This window comes from Rhineura floridana, chromosome 22, assembly GCF_030035675.1.
Source record: "Rhineura floridana isolate rRhiFlo1 chromosome 22, rRhiFlo1.hap2, whole genome shotgun sequence".
Taxonomy (NCBI): domain Eukaryota; kingdom Metazoa; phylum Chordata; class Lepidosauria; order Squamata; family Rhineuridae; genus Rhineura; species Rhineura floridana.
Window position 1 is genome coordinate 17115891 of NC_084501.1, and position 20693 is coordinate 17136583.

Genomic DNA, 20693 nt, shown 5'->3' on the forward strand with positions numbered 1-20693 from the left:
GTTTTATGGCACAAGGTGGGCACACAGTGGCGTGTTTCCAGAAAGGATGGAGCGACTGCCAAGTTTGGAGCTGGCTACCCATTCTGCTCTGGTCGAGCAGGGGATTAACAGCAGGGTAACAGGGTAAGAACCACCTCATTCAAATCCCAGCTAGAAGACAGGTCCTGCAAGGATCCCTCTGTAACACTGGGGTCAGATCCGGCCCATTGGAAATCCCCACCCCCTGCCTTAAGGCAAATAAAAAATGACAAGATGACCCCTCCATACTGGAGACACCCTGAAAGCAGATTAGTTGCAAGTTAGCATCCCTATAGCTGCACCAGGTTATAACTGGATTCTTTTGCCCCATCTGTACTATACAATTTAAAGCAGCATCATGCCACTTTAGACAGGGATGGCTTCCCCCAAAGAATCCTATTCCCAGAGTGGTTTAACAGCCAATCCCTCTTCTCAGGGAACTCTGAGAATTTTAGGTCTCTGAGCGAACTAGCAGGTCTTCCAACTCTCAACTACACTTCCAAGGTTTCCTTGGGAGAAGCCATGTCTATTTAAAAGTGCTTTAAATACATAGTGCAGATGGATCCTTGGTCCACAGCCACCAACCTGCCCTGCCATACCTGTTTGTGAGTAACCTGAGCTGCGAGTTCATGGACATCAGAATTTGCTCTGCGGGGCACTCTGGGGAGAAGAGCTGGAGCTTATCAAAGACCTACAAGGGACAGATCAAGGATGCTGCTGAGAGGGGGAAGGACAGGAACACACATCTGTTTTCACATGAGCTGCTAGATGTGAGCAAAGGCAGGGGAAGATCAGCAGGGTCTCCTCTGCCTTCCACGGTGTCGCAGAGAAGGGAACTGCAGCAGAGGCTGCTTTCCTCGCTTCGTAACAGCGTTGAGACGAGGCCTGCTGGATGAGAACCATCCAGTCCAGCATCCTGCTGTGACCAAATAGAGGCCTCTGGGAAGCCCACAAAGCAGGGCACCAAGGAAACAGCCCCCTGCTGCTGTTTCCCCACCCCCACCCATTGCACCAGTGCCTCTGATGAGAGAGGTTCGCTTTAGCCACCTCTGCCTGATGAGCCATGCATAGCAAGGGCCTCTCTTCTTCACAAGGTGGCTGGTGCCCAATTGGACTGGTGGGGAGGAAGGAGGGGAACACAACAGGAGGTGTAGCCAGAGCCAATGACGGGCCCAGGGCCAGCGGATTCTGATTTTGTCCCCATCCTCTTCTCTGTCTGTTGAGTTCTACAAGGACCATGCCTGCACAAGAGGGGAGGAAGCTGCCACAGGCTGTGCCACTCTCTGGATTGGCTGTAAATAAGGCGGCAGGCAGGCGGGGGCACACTGAAGCTCGGCAGGGCGGTGCCCCGTTTGCCCTCATGGACCAGCCTCCGCTGCTGTGAAAAAGGTGCAGGGGCCCTTTGGTCCTCCTTTGCAACCTGCCCCCCTCCAGTTATTGACCACTGCTGTTTCCTAGCATTGGATAAAACATCATCTATGGATAGAGCAGTCCTAGGCATGTTTTACTCAGGGGCAAACTCCGCTGTGTTCAGCAGGGTCTTAATCCAAGCACACCTACCTGGGAGTAAGCCCAACTGAATGCAGAGGAGCTTGCCTCTGAGCACCCATGTGTAAGACTGCAGCATGGTGGGAGTTCTACTGGCTCTGGCTCTACTTACTGCTTGGGTCCCTGGATAAAAGGAAAGGAGTTTGGGGCGGATGGGGGGGGGAGTGCTCACTAGTATTTGCACTTCGTCTGAGAGCTCAGAGAGGTGTCCTTCGAACTGCCCTGCGCGCGGGTCCAAAGCCTGCACCGTGACTTTGATGCTCGTCCTCCCGGCTGCCCTTGTGTGCAAGACCATTGCAAAGTTACTTTCTGGAACAAGCTGTAGGGAAACCTGGTAGAGAAGAGGAGGAGGAACTGCTGACTCAGTGGAGAAACAGGACGGGCAAAGTGGGCACTTTTGGCTTCTCTCCCTTTCTCATTTCCCCAAACATGATGTTTTCTTCTTCAAGTTTGCATGTCAGTTTTGCATTTTTTTTAAAAAAGGCCTCGTGCAAATTCATCAGCGTTTTATTGTGCATTTCTCCCAAAGTCTAATTTTTTGTAGGCAATTTTCGCTACTCTAATATATGTGTCTTTACGCTCGTATCCCAGCTGAGAACTACAGTATCAGATTTAATGATGCATTTTAGCTTGGCACCTTCACTCTGAAGACTTTGTTGTTGAGATACTGCGTTGTATCCAACTAAGTTCTATTCAGAGTAGACCTAATGAAAATAATAGACCTAAGTCAGTCATGCCCATTAATTGAAATGGGTCTACTCTGAGTAGAACTCAGCCGGATACAACCCATGGCGACCGAGTGTTGAAGTGCACCCTGAGGGACAGCTCCGTACCTCCGAGTGTCTGGGAAGGAGGTCGAGAACGTCCCGCTTGCTCATTGCCCAGTGGAACATCAGCGATGGGTTGGAGTTCCCGAAGGAGAATGGCGTCAGAGTGCTGGTCAGTCCAATGACATAAACAGGCATCTGCAAAGAGAAGCTTCACTCGGGATTCTTGGCACAGCACGGAGGCAGTCGCATGCAGGTTGGGGTGGGGTCCCAACATGGGCTCAGTTCAGGAGGGGGAAGTTGGCACTGCTTATTTCCTCCTGTCCAAGGCAGCTCTGGGCCCCCCAAATATACAGAAGAGGTGTCCATCAGTGGCTTGTCAGCAAAAAAAAGAGAGAAGTTTTTCAGGGTGTGGAGAGATGCTCAGATAAAGAATGTGACCTAGAACGGCACGGCGGACCAACCTTGGTGCCAGTGATGAGCCTGGTGGCAGGAGCGTGAATCCTTATCGCTCGCAGCTGAACAACTTCCAGATCTACTTGATCCTGTTGGGGGTGGGGAAAGGCAATGGTTTGTGGAGACCAGAAGAAAAGGTGCAGCTCACAGGAGGGAAAAGTGTGTATCTCCCAAGATTAATCAGCTGGGTGTCTGCTCTGCAACATGTGGAGAACTGTCATTTGTTAAGACTGCTGAGATGTTAGGAGACCCCTCACAGAGCTATAATTCCCTTACAAACTACAGTTCCCAGGGTTCTATAGGGGAAGTAATGACTATTAATAAGATGTAAGAGTGCTTTAAATGTATGGAATTTAAATGTATGCATTTTTCACCTTTATCCTAGTTCAAACTGCAAATTGGTGTTTCTCACGCATTCACCTCGGCAGAGCAATAACCCCAGACCCCTCCCTGCACCTCTGCAGATGAATAGCTCATTCAGGAGACCACCCACAGTCATGGAGAAACATTCAGAATTTCTTTAGGCCCTAGTGACTGCTCATTCCCAGTGATCAAGCCAGTCACACTCACGGCAATACACCAGCCAGATTTTCACTATTCCCATCACACTCCAGCACAGCCAGGAAACAGGACCCAGGATGGGACTTATAGAAATTGAAGAAGGTGCTAGCTCTCGTAGTTTCAGGGGAGAGAAACAAATTTGAACCATTAAAGCAGTTAAAAGCTTTGAAAGAAGCAAACAAAAAAACATTTGATAACTAGAAGACAACGAAAAAGTACCTGTGAAAAGACGATGACTTTTCCCGTGTCTTCATTGACAGCCCGAATGGTCCCCAGAATCGTGGCCATGCCCACGGCCTTGGCGGTGACTTGCCCCACTCCGTTAACTGTGGCCACAGACTGGTTGCTGATTGAGAAGTGAATAAGGGACTGTGGCTGTGGGCCACCCTCTGACATCACCTGCAATGTGATGTGAACGCACATAGGAAGGTTGCTTGCTGGGGGGGCAGGAAAACAGAAGCATTCTGGATCTGGACATCCCTCTTGCCCACCAGCTGCGAACAAAGACCCCCAGTGTGCATCTATCAGAGGGAGGGAGAGAGCGTCCTGGCCTTCATCCATAGGGGGAAAATGTCAGGCTCGTGGGGTGTACTTTACTGGAACCCCATAATCTACCAACCAGAGCAAGGCGCAAAAGATACATAGGCTCCATTCGCAATAGACATTTAAACAGTATTATGCCACTTTAAGCAGCCATGGCTTCCTCTGAAAGAAATGTGGAAATCGTTGTTTGTTAAGGCTGATGAGAGCTGTTAGGACACCCTTTATTCCCCTCACAGAGCTACAATCCCCAGAGTTCCCTGGGAAGAGGGACTGACTATTAAAACCACTGGGAATTGTAGCTCTATGAGGGGAATAGGGTGTCTCCTAACAACTCTTAGCAGCCTTAACAAACTAGTTTCCACCACTCTTTCAAGGAAAGCCATGATTGTTTAAAAAAGGTTTTAAATGTCTAGTACAGATGGGGCCTGGGTCAGGTCTCCTCCAATAAAAACGCAACAATCTGCAATGACTGATACGGCCCTGTAAGCACAGAAACCCATCTCAGGGTAACCTCCTCAGAAGGAAGGGGGGAAAAAGGGGGGGGGCTGGTTTCACTTGCCTGATACTCTGAACTTACCTGCATCATGTTGTGTGGAATGAGGGTCATTTTCTCTGGGATGAGTTTGAATGGTGGAAAGACCTAGCAAAACACAACAGCGGCCACGTTTGGACATGGGTGAATGTCTTTAAAACACACACACAGAAACAGCAGGACATGAGATCAGCCTTCCCAGCATGGCACACAGTCAGGGATGATGGGAACTGTAGTCCAACATCTGGAAGGCACCAGGTTGGGGAAGGTTGTGCCAGAATATTCTAAGATCTTTTCATTCCAACATGCAGAAGGGCCAAAGGAACATTTCCCAGAGCTTGCATCTTTTGTCCAAGATAGGGTCACGTCAGAGAATTCTGACAGAAACGAAAACGGGAGCAGAAATTGCCAATGCTTCCTTGCTCGTCCCATATCTGGAACGGAAATTAATCCAGTGAATATGATTGGTATTCACTGTTGGTGTTGCTGCTGCTTTCAGTCTGCAAACGATACATAACTGATTGTTTTTTCCTCCTTTGCCTTGAAATGAATGGGATGGAACAATGTAATAATTGTATAAATTGCATAAATACAGAGGACACAGAGATAAATAATGTCGTTTTTGGTGGAAGACGAACTGCAACAGAATGGAAACAGCACAGCATGCAACGAAGAGAGAACGCAACAGGAAATGATGCCTTCTTACATCCCTGGTTCTTAACACCATTTATTTTAAAAAAAGAGAAATTCTCCAAGTTGTTCCTTGTTGCTGAGTATCTTTGACAGCATTTGCCCAGGGAAATGCTTCCTGACAAGCCCAATGGTTGCGATTCCTCACCTCCACCTTCCGAGGTGCGGAAGTGAATTTGATTCCCATTTTATCCCAGGCTGTGGCCACTAGAGTCGTCTGCCCCACTGCCATGGCTCGGAGCACATAGACTTCGGAATAGTCACCCACTTCCTCCATTAGCCTGCAAGAACAAGGTTAGGAAGGGAAGCTGGAATTGCTTCAGTTTTCACGTGTTCAGGAATGGAAATCAGCCAAGTGAATACGATAGGTGTTTCTTCAGTATGTTGTTGTAAATATGAAATTAATGATTTTTCTTTACATTGTTTTGGCATTTCCTTTACATTGAAAGGAATGTATGTTACATAAATTACATAATTTAACTGAAATAGGGGACAGCGAGACAAATAGCATAGTGTTTGGTGGAAGCTGAACTGCAGTGGAACAGGAATAGCGCTGATTGTGACAAACACAAGTCGGAACATAAATCGCTGCCTTGTTACATCCCTTCTCTTGGTGCACTGTCGGAGAAGTTGGGAAGGAGAACAGCTTGAGATCTCAAACACAATTTCTTAAGAAGCAGAAGTTAAACAACTCAAAATGCTCTGATGGTAAGGGACATGCAGGGTGCATGGAGAACTTACGTAAGTGTAACAATAGGGGAGGCTGCCTTCAGCTGGAGCTGCATGTAGATGAAGTATTTACTCTGGAAAGGGTGTTGATGATGTCCCAGGACACGCACAGAGACCAGCACAGATTTGCCAATCTCAATCTAGGGCAGAAGACAACCCCCCCCGGGGGGGGGGGCTTCAGTGGATTTTTTTGAGACCAATCGCCATAAATGCACTAGTATTGCATTGATGACATGTTGCAGAGTACACCCACAAAAAACCAGCAACCTACGAATGTGGCACAGGGACCATTCCCCAAGGACCTCTCTTAGCACTCCCTCTCCCCATCCTGTGGCTGGATCTGTGCATTTCTAATAGTGGCCCCTGTGGAGGCTGGTGGCTTTCAGCACATTGGACAGCTCCTTGGAAGTTCAGACAAAAACCCAGAGCAGATTCACTGCCCCACTGACAACGCAGCCACCAATCTCCACTGAACGGCCCCGTGTAAATGGAAAGCCACTCTCTCAAAGGAGATGCCTGCAAATTCAGGCTGTGCAGCCACCAGCAGCCACTCACGCTCTCTCGCATGTTTCCGGCTAGCCTATGCTTGATTCACCTTATCAACGAGATCCACTTCCAATTCATACATGTTAGAGACACGAAGGTAGGCTGTAGCGGGTCCTAGGAAGGCCAGGCACAGGTCATAGACTTCCAAGGTCAAAGAGCCAGGGAGGACAGGAATGACCTGTAAGGAAAGCGACGGCAAGCAGTAGCTTGTAGGGTAAAGGAAAGTGTGTCACCTATTAGTAGGTATTTCATCAGGCTATATAAGGAGGAGGGATGGGACTGTGGCGTCTCTCCCATTGGCTCTGCTGAAAGAAGGGCAGCTTTTGAACTCATGCCACAGCTTGCTATTTGTTTGTTTTCTAATTTTGGGCCTTCTCCCTCCCAATCTCTCTTCCTTTTGTGTCATGTCTTTCAGTTCGGGAGGCTGAGGGTAAGAACTGCCTTCTCACTGATATTTGCAAGCCGCTATGAGAGCCTTTTGTGGCTAAAGAATAGGATTAATCCTTTGTTTTATTTCACAAAATTTAAAGACTACTTAATCAAAAAGGAAAAATCTGTAGTGGTTTTCACAAAACAATATAAAATGTCTTGGGGGGGGCAAAGTGTGCTTTGAATGTGCTTTAGAAGTATGGTATGTATACAGCCTAACGACAACAATAACAAAAACATGGAAAAAGAAGAATCTGTATTATCAAATTATCAGAAGGGGGAAGGACAGATGGTGCGAGATTCTGAAAGAGCAGCTCAGAGAGCAATGAACCCACGCACTCACCTGGATGGCACTCTCTGTTTCCAGGTAGGTGATGTTCACCATTTCCTCTGCACTGCTGTTGACGAGGAAGTAGCCAGACCCTTCCACCAGCGCAAACACTTCCTAGGCCAAGCAGAAGTAAAATCTCCAGACAAGGACCCCAGACCATTCTTGCTCAGGCCGTGTTGCCATACAAAGCACCAGCTTACCAAGAGTTACTCTGTCCCCATCCCACCCCACCGTGCAAGTGGAGCTACTCCAGGTTTATCTAAGGACCACAGGAGATGGGATGCCATTCACTGCAGTCCCAATCCAGATCAGGCTTCCTGTACCAGCACCTGCTATTTGCATTGCAAGAAAAGGTTTCTGTTGGTTGAGTGCCAGGGTGGCATAAGGGTTACAGTGTTGGACTATAACCTGAGAGACCAGGGTTCAAATACCCACTAAACCATGACGTCACTGGGTCACGGGGTGACCTTGTGCCACTCACTGTCTCTCAGCCTAACCTTCCTCACAGGGTTGTTGGGAGGATGAAATGGAGAGGGGGAGAGCTATGTACACCACTTTGAGCTCCTTGGGGGAAAGATGGTACATAAATATAAATAATAATAATGATGATGATGATGGAGCTTTCCTTCCAATGCAAATAATGGGGGTGTCTCCTAGTTATATTAGGATCACAGTGGGGGGAAGCAAAGGGCTGAAGCCCCTTCCTTGTCAGGGCCACAAGCCGCAATCTCCTCTAAATAAAAAATAAAAAAATGTGCTGTGTCCTACTAAATCATACTCAGATGGACTTAAGCCACAGCTACAACCCTGTTCATGCAATTGCTAATTGGCCTTTAAGCTAATTGATGGCGATAACAGGCTGGATGCCATTATCTGCTTGATAAGAAGACAAGCAGAGCTGAGTGTCCTGTTCTCACAGTGGCCAACCAAATGACATCCACTGCTCTGCCACTTTTCACTCTGGTCCTACACACCATTAGCAAATGGCCCCCGGAGCATTGCTCATGAGGTAACGCAGCCCTTTGTCTGATGTACACCAAGCTCTGACTGGATGCCCTCCTTGGACATCAGGAAAAACTTCCTAACTGTTAGAGCCATACGACAATGGAACCAATGACCTAGAGAGCTAGTGGGCTCTCTGACACTGGAGGCCTTCAAGAGGCAGCTGGACAGCCATCCGTTGGGAATGCTTTGATTTGGATTCCTGCATTGTGCAAGGGGTTGGACTTGATGGCCTTATAGGCCCCTTCCAACTCTACTATTCTATGATTCTATGGCCCCACCTTTACATCTGGATGATTGTACATGGTGACGTTATCCGGAACCATGGTCACATCCTCAACCAGCAGCAGCTCCACAGACGCAGAGGCAGGAGAGTTAGAGACCTCCTAAGGACACATCGAAAAGGAAAAAGGGGGGGGGGAGAACAAAAAACAGAGAAATGCTGCTTCAGGGCGTTTCTGCCAATGCCACAGAAACCTCCATGCACAGTTGTGCCTCTTTTGTGTGCACTGAACAGAGGAACGTAAGAAGAGCCCAGCTGGATCACACCAACAAGCCAGCATCCTGTTCTCACAGTGGCCAACCAGATGCCAATGTCACCGCCCGCCCTGGCTGCCTTGTTTTTCCCAGCAGCTGCTCCGCAGAGGCGCATTGTTGACTAGCCACTTGACTAGCCTTCTCCTCCATGAATCTGTCTAAATCCCCTGGTAAAGTCATCTCAGTTGACAGCCGACTCACACCATGCCAGAGTCTAACTCTGTGCTGTGTGAATAAGCACTCCAGTTTATCTGTCCTGAGTCTCCCAACACTCGGCTTCATTGGATGATCCTGGGTTCTATCGGTGAGGGAGAAAAACTGTTCACTTTCTCCACACCACTCTATATACTTCTCTCATGTTCCAGCCTGTCCAATACCTTGGACAGCACACTCACCTCTATCCGGCTGCGACTCCTCTCCTCTCAGAGGAACACAGCAGTCAGTGTGCAGAGTAGGAGCAGTTCCCCTACTTATATCCTGACGGATCCGCATCGGCCATGCTTGCGAGGCCAATCAGCCCCACTGAGAAACCTTCCCCTCCACTCACTCTCGGGCTGCCTCTCTCGGAATATTTCACAAAGTTGACGGCAATCAAAACTGTCCCCTTGATCTGACGCACCTCCAGGAGCTGGTGTCCTGGGAGCAAAATCGAGATGGACGTGGCATTTGGAAAAAGAAAGAAAAGGAGGCAGAATGTGAAAGAGAGTGACTTTTAAAGAGCCATTCTTCAGTCAGAAGGGAAGAATGGAGGAGATCCAGGAAGGGCTGTTTTTAAGCCTTGCAGATGAACAGTTTGCTGGGTGGTGTGGAGACACCACACTAGCTTCCTGGCAGGTGGATCGCAGTTGCTTACACAGTGACGGAGAGGGGCGAGATAGCAGGGAGGCCAGTGCAGTACAAACACACCAGCGGAACCAATCCGGTGTGTCTGTACTGTGCCAGCCTCCCCATTGCCTCTCAGACTCTGTCAGCAACTATGGCCCATTTGCTGGGACGTGCATGTAGTGGCTCTGCCCCACCTGGGAAGCCGCTTCTGCAGATGAGTGGTGCTGTCACTGGGGGCTGCCCAGTTGGTCCTGACCCGTGACAGGGCCTTTTCAGTGGCGGTTCCCCTTTTGTGGAATCTCCTCCCTGGTGAGGTGCACCTGTCTCCCTCATTACTGACTTTCAGGAAGATCTATTTATTGAGCCATTTGATGGCTGAAAGACACCCCGGTTGAGAGAATGTTCTAAAGCTGTTTTTAGAAATCGGGCTCCTCTAGGAGGGAGGACGGGATATAAATCTGCGTCTGTGCTATAATTGTTTTCAATATGTCTTTTAATATCTTTAACCCTTTCTTTAAAAGATGCTTTTAAACTTGGTTTTTTAAAATGTTTTTAACGTTGCTTTGTTTTAATGTATTTTAAGGTCTTTTATGATGTTTTAAAGTGTTTTTAGTGTTTCTGTTTGCCGCCCTGGGCTCCTGCTGGAGGGAAGGGCGGGGTATAAATCAAATAATAAATAAAATAAATAAAATAGCATAAATAAGTAACACATTTCCCTGCTGAGGTGTACCATGAAGCCTGGTCTGTCCGGTTCCATCATCCTTTGGTACCATCTGCATAGATCTCGGGTGAGTGAAGTGAGCAAGGGTCTGATTGGGTGATATCCATTCCAGGATCAGAGAGGTGAAGTTGTCAAACTTCCTCCGGTGCTGGTCAAACAAAGCTAGTTCCAAAACGGTGTTCCTCAAGCTGGACACGGGGACCTGCAAGCATCCCAAGAGACCCCCCCCACCCCTCTATGTTTGACAGCATGCACCGAGATGAATGTGGGACATGAGCACATCTCTGTGAACTAAAGCCAAAACACAAAAGGCAGTTCATACGATCTGCAAGGCAAGGATGTGGACACCTGAGAGGTAGTGATGACACCATGGAAAATTACATCCATGGCTACAACGCTATGACTGATCAATCAGTTAGATTTATTCTATATTTTAAAAAAAGCTTTGGATCAACAACAACAAAAAAGACCTGATAACCAGGCAGCAGATTTTAAATTATAGATCTATATCAATCCATGGTTTTTAAATACAAGAAATTGATATACAAACTTTCTGATATTTATATCTGGCTAGACCAATCCAAAGGCTTTTTACTGCTTTCCTATCAATAAGACCAACATCACACTTTCTCTTTTCAGCTAAGCCATAAATTACTCTGATTTCAGATAGTACCAGATGGTCCACTCTGCTGTCCCCACTCCCAGCCTCTGTAGCTTTGAGTTCCAGCCCTGCAATCTGGTATTTCAAACATTAATTCATGCAACCCAAAACAGTCTGCCTGACATCTCCCAGAGATTCCCAAACAAACTGAGACCACTGAGGTGATTTCGCAGTACTTTGCTTTCCATGACACTTACCAGCTGCTTGTGGTGCTGAGGCAGGGGGCAAGGCGGAGTCCCAGCTGCCAGTTTATACACAGGTGTCACGGCCATGCTGGCAGGGTGGGCACAAATGAACCTCACCTGCACCATCTCTACAGCGGGACTGGGGTTCAGCACGCCCGGATGATTGCCCACATGGAACGTGAACACCTTTGGGGAACCAGCAAAGGAAGCATGGTCATCAGCCAGCAGGCTTTGCAAATGTAGCTACACATAAAGTTTAAATGTGGCCTTTGGACTGGATTGGTTTATTTCACAGTGTTAGACTAAGAAAGCCAAATGTGAACCCTCTATACCACTGAAGCTTGAAGAGGGCAGCATTATGGAATTTGCACACAGCTAAAAGGGAGAATAAACCAAGCCCAGCTAGAGTTGTCATAGTGCCGCCTGTTTAAGACGGGCCAGCACTATGGAGGCTGCATGTGGAATTTTCTTCATTTCCTTCCAAACCTTTCTTTATCAATCACTTTGATTCTTATAAATCTTAACATCTTGGGGGAGGGAGTACACACACATCTCTCTCCTACCTGTTCCCCCAACTCCCGGCATGTGATCCGGTAAATATACTGGCTTTGCTTCCTCTTGGCCGGCAACCGAACCTCCATCACATGGACTTTGTCCTCATGCTCCACTCTGAGCTCCAGGAAGAAGCGGGATGGCTCCAAAACCCACGGGCTGGGTCCTCCCTCAAACACCATTTCCTTCACCGAATGCCAGGTCACCAGAGCCACCTCCACAGGGTTCACAGCCTGCCCATTATACAAAGGAGTTAACTCTGCACTGGCCTGCAAAGGATTGACCCAAAGAGCCCCCAACTCCCCCACTGGTTGTTTTTCCAATAGGGAGGACTGTGCTTTTTAACTAAGCTCATGTCCCTAGTTGCTGGCAAGCTAGTATGACAATAGATCAGGTTGCAAGCAAGAAACTTAGGAAGCTGCCTTATCAGACAATGGTTTATCTAGCTCAGTACTGTCTACACTGACTGGCAGCAGCAGCTCACACAGGGGACATTCCCAGCTCTACCTGGAGGAGCTAGGGATTAAACCTGGGACCTTCTGCATGCAAAGCAGATTCTTTCTCACTGAGCTACGGCCCTTCCCCAGAATTCAAAAGAGAGAACAGAAATAGGCAGTAGTGCCCACTCCACCCTACTAGCATAGGGGATGTGCCTCCTGACCTTGAGTGGCTCGTAAGCAGCAAAGGTGGCACTAGTTTCAAAATACTCCTCGTAGACGGTGGCGCTGGCTGTCACCAATGTATGCCCGAGAGACTTTGCTGCTAGCTGGATGCTGGAGCAGAAGGCTGGGCCGGCTTTCTGCTTACCTATCAAACAAGAGTACCACTGCTCTTTCTGCCGCATGTATGCAGGGCGGCAGAGGTCTAGCCCCAGGAGGCTGGGATGACCAAAATGGGACAGCTTCTACTTATCCATTTTGCCTTACGCTACCAGTCCATCTACCCCAGTGCTGCCTGCTCCAACCCTGGGGGCCTCCAGCTACTGCTGGACTACAACTCACAACATCTCTGACCACTGGCCAGGCTGGCTGGGGCTGATGGGCGTTGTAGTCCAACAGAATCCAGGTAAGGGAAGGCTGGTCTACTCTAGGTCAGCCTTTCTCCACCTTTGGGTCCCCAGATGTTTCTGGAATACAACTCCCATCAGCCCCAGCCAGCACGACCAACAGTCAGGAATGATGGGAACTGGAGTCCAGCAAAGGTTGGGAAAGGCTGCTCTAGGAGTGGCTCTCCGGTGGCTCAGGCGGAGGAAGTTATCCATGGGCACTGCTACTCGAGATCCTTTTCGGAGGAGATGTCTGGGACAGGGTCTCTCTATGCGCAAAGCACATGGTCTGCCACTACAGGCCCCTCCAGACGTCACTGTGCATTTGTGTGCTGATTTGTACTCGTGATGGTCTGGGGGCAGTTATAGGCGATCTCGCTTCCAATACTGCAGACATTTCGGGGCAGACGTACTGCTTCATTTCCAATCGGTGAACCTAGGAGACTGAGTCAGATCCTTGGTCCATCTAGTTCTGTATTGTTTACACTGACTGGCAGCAGCTCTCTGGGATTTCAGACAGGGTCTTACCCAGAGATGCCGGGGATCGAACCTGGGACCTTCGGCACGCAGAGCAGATGCTTTGCCTATGAGCTCTGGCCCTTTGTTGCTACCACCCGCTTGCCCGCCAGGCAGAGAAGCGAGAAGGCAGTGGAATCCATCGCCCCCTCTCTCTCCAACACCACTGTTGGGCCAGAGCTAAAGACAGAGGAATAAGCGGTCTGCATACCACAAATCTTCTGGGGTCGGGGGACGTTGACCCACATTTGTGGCACTAGAGTACGCCTCTAGAGGGCAACCATGCAGTAACGTTGGGGAAGCATCACAGAGCAACTCATAAAGCGGAGTGAAGTGCAGATGGTCCAGTATCAATCCACCACTAACACACCGTTATCGTGTCATCGACAGGCTGCAGAATACACCCGCAAAACAAACAGCACCACCAGTCTGGAGGGGCCTTCAGCTATGTGCCTTGAACCACCCAGCCATGGCCATTGCAGCTCCACTCCAAAGCTGGAAAGACAGGCCTGCACAAGTCTCTGCTCCGGGTTTGCATCAGAATGTATGGAATGCCGTCATAAAACGGAAGAGCAGAACAGGAGTGGATGTCTGTTCAGGTTTAGGGGAGGAAAGAAAGCTGCCCTCTTACCCTCTTCATCTAAGGCAAACACTCCTTGCTTATCCATGCTGACATCCAGGGCTAAGAGGGAGCAGTCACTGAAAGCGATGGTCTCCCCTGTCTCCTTTGTGACGTGATACATCATGAGAGGAAGTTCCAAGGTCTGTCCGATCTCAATGTCTGCGTGGAACGGCAAGAACTCCATCTTCGAGAGCTTGAGCACGTACACCTGAGGAGGCAGGTGGGGACAAGGGTTAAAGAGCACCAAAGGAGGATGGATCGGCGGGCCAGGGATTCAGAATGCCCCAAGATGAACAAGGGGATACCCATGACAAAAAGGGCCCAGCAATTCCACCCCTGGAGGGAGTACAAAGGTTGAGGGGGAGATGCATCCTGAACAGGCAAGAAATGCCTCATGTGGGATGTCATGGGGAAAAATCACAAGCCGATGCAGAAATGTGGAGAAGTGAACATAAGGCTGGGAAATTAGAAAATGAAAGAAAGTGAAACGGAGGCCTAACCATGGCTTTTGTCAAACATTCCAGGAAGGATAAGAGTGCTTTGTGTAAGAGACCTCTAGGCACCACAGACACCAGGTTATTGTGACCGATTAAGGCAGTTTTAAGTCCACAGGGCAGTTTTGCCCCAGTAAACAATTGAACTTACACCAGCCAGCCACACTGCAGAAGACTTGCCTTTATTTCGCCAAAATGGAAGGGGTTCTGCACATCTCTGGCTTGCACAGCACTCTGCCCCTCAACGAGCCCTGCCGTGACCACCCCTTTGACAGTGACGGTGGCCACTGTCTGGTTGGAAGAGGTCCAGGTGAAGTTGCCGCTGCCTCCCTCTACCTGTGAAAAGTTGGGAGGGCAGAACCAAGAGAGACAGAGAAATATGTCTGTGTGCCCCAAATCAGGTTTGATTACGTTACCTGCATGGGTGTGAAAATGCATGCAAGTGGATCAGAAGCAATGTTTGTGAAAATATAAACACGAGCTCATGTGGCTAGAATTTCAGTACTAGAAAACTCAATATAGGGAACGCCCCTCCCCCCTTGGGTCTAGCCTGTTAAGGAGATCAGGTTGTCGTCTACAGAAGCTGGGACTTTTCTGTGGTTGCACCCGAGTTGTGGATCTCTCTCCTGGGGAATGTTCTTTTTCACTGGCCTGCTCTGGTAAATGGGGCTGGGGGAACACTTTTATTCCATTGGGTATTTGGGTATTAGTAAGAGATTCTCACTGGTCGCTTCCAAATGACCCATTTATTAGCATTCATTCTGATTTGTTTGCAGGGAGGTTAGATGGCAAATGTTCATCCCACACTTCCCAGTGCATTTTCCCCAACACTTTTTCACAAAAAGTCAGATGTGGGATGGGGGAGGGTGTCTGTTGCACAAGAAATGCATATCGGCTTTAATTGCAGAACCTGCATTTTCTGGTATAAGATTGAATCCCACCCCAAGAGTGACAGCCTGGAAGGCCCCAGTTTTTATGCCATACGAACTTTCTTGTTTGATTGACTTTGTGTTTGGATTGGCTTTTATTTGTGTCTTTACATTGATGGAAAACACCTTGGAACAGGTAGCCCAGCAACGAAGACACAAAGGACCCGTTCCTGCCCTTCATGCATCTAAGAGCAGCACCTTGTATGTGGCGGTGCTCTTAAGATATAGAGCTTGTCTAGCCCCGTCACTGCCAATTTTCCAACAAGAGGTGAAAACGTGGCTTTTTAAAGAAATCTTACTGGCTAATTGTCCAGTACTTATTCTGCCCTGGCTGTGCTATTTTATTCTGCGGCATGGTTTTAAATCTGACTGCTTCAGTTATGAGGCGGTATATACATGCAATAAATAAATAATCTGACTGCTTTTATCTTCCAGGCTATGGTCTGAAGGCACACGAGGCCAGCACCCTGCCGAAGCTAAGCAGGGTCAGGTCTGGTCAGTGCCTGGATGGGAGACCGCCTGGGAACCATATGGAAGCCGCCTTGAGTTTCAAGCAAGGAAAGAAAGGCAGGGTATAAATGTAATAAATAAATAAATAAATAAAATTAAATATAAGTCTATAACAGTAACAAAAATCACACCATGTTGTTGCACAAGCAGAACGGCTTCCACTCGCACAATGGAGCTTCCCCTCCCTCTCCTCCCATCACGTATCCCCCCCCCCAAATCTGCTCCGGAGGGGTGGGAGATACCCCCAGAGCGGATTTTGAGGGATGTGGGGGGTACATGGGGCTAGGGAGGAACATAGGAAGATGCATTATACTGTGTTGGACAACTGGTCCATCTAGCTCCGTGTTGTCAACACTGACTGGCAAAGATTCTCCTTGGTTTCAGACAGGGAATCTTTCCCAGCCCTACCTAGACGTGCCAGGGATCGAACCTGGAACCTCCTGCATGCAAAGCAGACACTGTACCACTGAGCTACATAGAGGGAGGGGAAGTTCTTTTACCCAATTACTGTGATGAATACAACCCGTTGTTGTAGACGTTAGTTGTTTGTAGCTTGGAAAGCACAAGTAGATTAAAATCAAAAAGGAAACAGGTGCCATTTTTCTTTCCTATAGCAAAGAATGTTGTTAACAAAAAAAGGAACAAAGGGCATTCCTGGATCTGTCTCCCCAAAGTTTGGACAACTTCACCTGAACTCTGTAGCGATACAAGACATCCAGAGGATGGTGCGGGAAGGCCAAGAAGGAGGGCGTCAGCGTGATGGGAAGGTAAATCTTCACTTCTTGCTCATGGCTGATGGGGGATACTAAGAAATCTTCTGAACCCTCCTGGAGGAAAGGAAGGAGGAATGATTGGTCTGAACTTTCAACCTTAAACACACACACACCAAGAAAGAAATATTACAGCCTGCAGGGGTAGCAGAATATTTCAAATTCTTAGGCTCCCACATCCAATGTTAAGGCCTATTATGATTATTATTTTAAACCCAGAAGATGAGACAAGACAAAATCCATCAGTTGCTTCAATTAAGGGTCTTTTCTTTTACCTGGAGGAGAACAGACACCAGCGTGGCTTTAATTATGGTGATGCCATCCTTCAGAACCTGAACAATGTGGTAGGAACCGTTCACTGAAGACGTAAACTCATCAAAATATTCCTCAGGAAACTTGTGAGTTATCCGGAGATTCTGGAAATCAAGAGAATGGGGAAGACGTCAGAAGAAGGAGAAGTGTGGCAAGGACTTTTTTATCAGAGGCCCAAACAAAAAGGCCAGAGATAAATAGCATCCTTGTGTTCCTGGAGTTGGGCAATTCAATTCCATCCTTTTTATTGTGTATTCATGATGATGTTGAGATGTTATAAACGAGCCTGCTCTCAATACTGTTTGCACCTGCAAAGGTTTCAGGCTGGACATACTGCTTCACTTCTAACCAGTGCATGGCCTGCAGCTTCCTACTGAAATCCTTTAACTTTCCATACCACATATGATCTGGTTTATTTTATTTTTTGTCCTGCTTTTGTTGCCCTTCTAGATGACAATAATGCAGTAACACTGGGGAAGCACCGCAGAGCAACTAATAAAGCATAATGATGGATGGATGGTCCAGCATAAATCCACCGCTAATGCACTGTTATTGCGTCAATTACACATTGCAGAATACACCTGCAAAAAAGTCAGTTTGGAGGGATTCCCTATTATTTTTGCAAACCCAAAAGCCCAGACAGGCAAAAAAATCCTTTGGCTCAAGAGTTCCAAACCTGTGGTCCACAACCTTCATTCAGGTGGTCCATGTCATGTCTGTAAAAATATAATTAGAATCACAGAGCATCCAGCACAGCACATTATAATTGCTACAACAGGCAGAAAAATCACCAAAACCCTCAGTAACTTTCAGGTGATCTGCAGGGGGCGGGGGAAGTTGGAGACTCACATCCTTAATTCTTTGTGATAGGTCTCCCAGCAGAGCAACCCTCAGAATTACACTCCACTGAGTAAAATGGGCCTTTCTCCCAAATAAATGTTCACAGGGTTCCACTACAAGGCTGTAATTCTATGAACGTTTACCACTGACTTCAGGGGAGGGGGGTTTACTCTTGAGAAAACATACACAGGAGAATCTCATTGCCAGTTAATGTTGGCATTTTGGGGAGATCCTTGGCGTCTTCCCCAGTGGACACCTACTCACATCAGATGGGTAGATCTTGGTGCTTGATTTATCATACACTTCAACTGTGATGGTATACCCTCGCTTCACTTCAAGTGTCCACCTGTTGCCAGGCTGGATGGTGAAACCTGCAATCAACAGCACAAAGGAAGCCAAAGGAAAAGCGTTTCCATGAGGTGAGACAAAGAAAAGCAAACTGCACGGTGGGCTACGTTTCACAGTTAGCAGTGACAGCATCCAGCGCTGTGTTCCCTAGATGCTGCCCACGCTTGGACCTTGGCTGGCCTTCTCTCAGCGAGAATGTATGAGCTAGCGAGGGAAAGAAACAAGTGTGCATAATCAGAACTCTGCGTGGCGCCCAGAGGGATGGTTTACCTAAAAATCCAGGCTCTACCACATATATGCTGCAGTTGGGGAGTCCAGATGATCCTCGCATGTGGATGTCTTATCTCTTCGGTAAGGAATCCAGCCTTGTTGTAAGCAGAGAGGGAGAGGATGAAAGGGGCAAAGAACTTCCCAGAATTAACAAGGGATTGCATCCAATATGGCGCTAAGTCAAAGCCACTTAGCAGTATGCTTGTTCCGCTGGTGAAGTGTTTTGCATCAGCAGAACTTCATTGCGGAAGAGAACGTGTAAGAAGGTTGCTGGGAATTCTGTCACACAACAGGGTGTGCAGTCTGTTACATGGGTTTCCACTAGCACAGCAATCGCATGGGATTCCTCTCCTGCACAGGGCTAAAGCTCACCTGTCCGCTAGTGCACAAGCGTTTGTGCTAGAAGTTGGACTGTGCCAGACTTCAGGGATAGGGTTTGCTGCCACAGGCCAGCCTAATCTCCAAAGGATACTTTTGTGGACTAAGACCAGGTTAACCTGTCCCAGCTGAATGGCGGTGATGGTAGCTGTCTTTGCATCCAGTCGGGCCACAGGGAGGAGTTCGGACCTGTCAGATGCTTTGACTTCATCCTGCAGTTCCAGCACATAATGCTCCAGGGGCAATTCCACCTCTGTGGAAAGAAGGGGAGGGGATTTAACAATGAGCAGTCAGTAGCTGCGGACCTCCTTCTCCTGACCCTATCCAGCAGGGACATCGGGTGGCATCCAAGTATTGCCTTCAAGTTCCAGTACTATTTCCTTCAAAAAAGAAGCCTGATTCACTTTTCCAACTTGACAAAAGCACTCAAAAGTGGCATGCAACATAGCATTTTCTTCTTCTTTGTTTTTGTGTGAGAGGCCTTTACTGCTAAATTGCTGTTAGGCAGCCTTCTCCAACCTGGAGGACTACAACCGACGTTGGTCCCAGGCAACATGGCCTACAGTCAGGGATGATGGGAGTTGTAGTCCAAAACATCTGGAGGGGACCCAGTTGCTGTCAGCCATCCTGAGTCTCAACAGAACAAGATAATAGAATCACATAGTTGGAAGGGGCCTAGAAGGCCATCAAGTTCAACCCTCTGCTCAATGCAGGAATCCAAATTAAAAATGGCAAAGTTAGCACCCGGCACGCTTCTCTGGGGAAAGCATCCCACAACTGGGATGGAGGGGAAGACAGAGGAGGGGCCACAGAAAAGGCCTGTTCTCCGATTGCCATGCTCCAAACATCTCTCAGAGGATGCACACACAGTGGCCTCAGATGTTGATCTAGGTGTTTGGGTGAGTTCATACGGGAAAGATAGTACTTGAGGTATTGGGGGTCTTGAGCCATGCGAAGCTTTATAGGCCAAAACCAATTTTTTAAAATGTATTATATATTTAACAAAATTTATACACTGCTTGATTTGTAACAAAATCTCTAAGCGGTTAAATGGGATATTTAACTGTCAGAGATTATAGGAATTGTAGCCCAAAAACTTTTGGAGGGTCAGAAATCCTCTACGGTTTATAGAGTTGGAAAAGGTTCAGAAGAGGGCAACCAGAATGATCAAGGGGATGGAGCGACTCCCTTACGAGGAAAGGTTGCAGCATTTGGGGCTTTTTAGTTTAGAGAAAAGGCGGGTCAGAGGAGACATGATAGAAGTGTATAAAATTATGCATGGCATTGAGAAAGTGGATAGAGAAAAGTTCTTCTCCCTCTCTCATAATACTAGAACTCGTGGACATTCAAAGAAGCTGAATGTTGGAAGATTCAGGACAGACAAAAGGAAGTACTTCTTTACTCAGCGCATAGTTAAACTATGGAATTTGCTCCCACAAGATGCAGTCATGGCCACCAGCTTGGATGGCTTTAAAAGAAGATTAGACAAATTCATGGAGGACAGGGCTATCAATGGCTACTAGCCGTGATGGCTGTGCTGTGCCACCCTAGTCAGAGGCAGCATGCTTCTGAAAACCAGTTGCCGGAAGCCTCAGGAGGGGAGAGTGTTCTTGCACTCGGGTCCTGCTTGCGGGCTTCCCCCAGGCACCTGGTTGGCCACTGTGAGAACAGGATGCTGGACTAGATGGGCCACTGGCCTGATCCAGCAGGCTCTTCTTATGTTCTTATATAGGCTGCAACCAAAAGACACTCACTAGCAAATAGGGAGAGGCGACTCTGTCAATTCTGGCTCCCTCTGTTCCTCATTTTCTTCCCACTCTTACCTTCCATTCCCCACTTTTGCTGATCAGCTTGCACTGTTGCTGTTTTAAATCCTCATGAGAATTCATCAACTTTGTAGCGCAAATTTCTCCTATACACATTTTTGCAAAGCACTTTCTCCTAATATAATACATTTCTGTAAATTATTTTCACCAATATATGCATTTGTATGCACACTTTACTCAACTATATGCCTTTCTGTATT

At 47.8% G+C, this 20693-nt stretch overlaps 1 protein-coding gene across 5 annotated transcripts in view; it reads right to left on the reverse strand.

Moving 5' to 3' along the window:
• The window catches only part of NUP210L (nucleoporin 210 like), a 57496-nt gene that overhangs the window by 29350 nt on the left and 7453 nt on the right, over window positions 1-20693 (reverse strand). For 2 of the 5 annotated variants that reach the window (XM_061606872.1, XM_061606870.1), the window contains exons 1-12: window positions 10245-10362; window positions 8434-8538; window positions 7163-7264; window positions 6440-6568; window positions 5857-5984; window positions 5264-5396; window positions 4471-4533; window positions 3570-3749; window positions 2798-2878; window positions 2400-2531; window positions 1739-1897; window positions 618-709 (exon numbers count right to left, since the gene is read on the reverse strand). In XM_061606872.1, the coding sequence (XP_061462856.1) occupies window positions 618-709; window positions 1739-1897; window positions 2400-2531; window positions 2798-2878; window positions 3570-3749; window positions 4471-4533; window positions 5264-5396; window positions 5857-5984; window positions 6440-6568; window positions 7163-7264; window positions 8434-8538; window positions 10245-10274 (1334 nt within the window). In that variant the 5' untranslated portion in view covers window positions 10275-10362. Of the gene's footprint in view, window positions 1-617; window positions 710-1738; window positions 1898-2399; window positions 2532-2797; window positions 2879-3569; window positions 3750-4470; window positions 4534-5263; window positions 5397-5856; window positions 5985-6439; window positions 6569-7162; window positions 7265-8433; window positions 8539-9084; window positions 9137-9236; window positions 9326-10244; window positions 10438-11093; window positions 11268-11644; window positions 11867-12294; window positions 12441-13825; window positions 14025-14490; window positions 14647-16438; window positions 16577-16794; window positions 16936-17935; window positions 18043-18289; window positions 18359-18761; window positions 18921-20693 lie in introns of those variants that run through there. The other 3 variants (XM_061606878.1, XM_061606871.1, XM_061606873.1) reach the window with 3 other exon arrangements.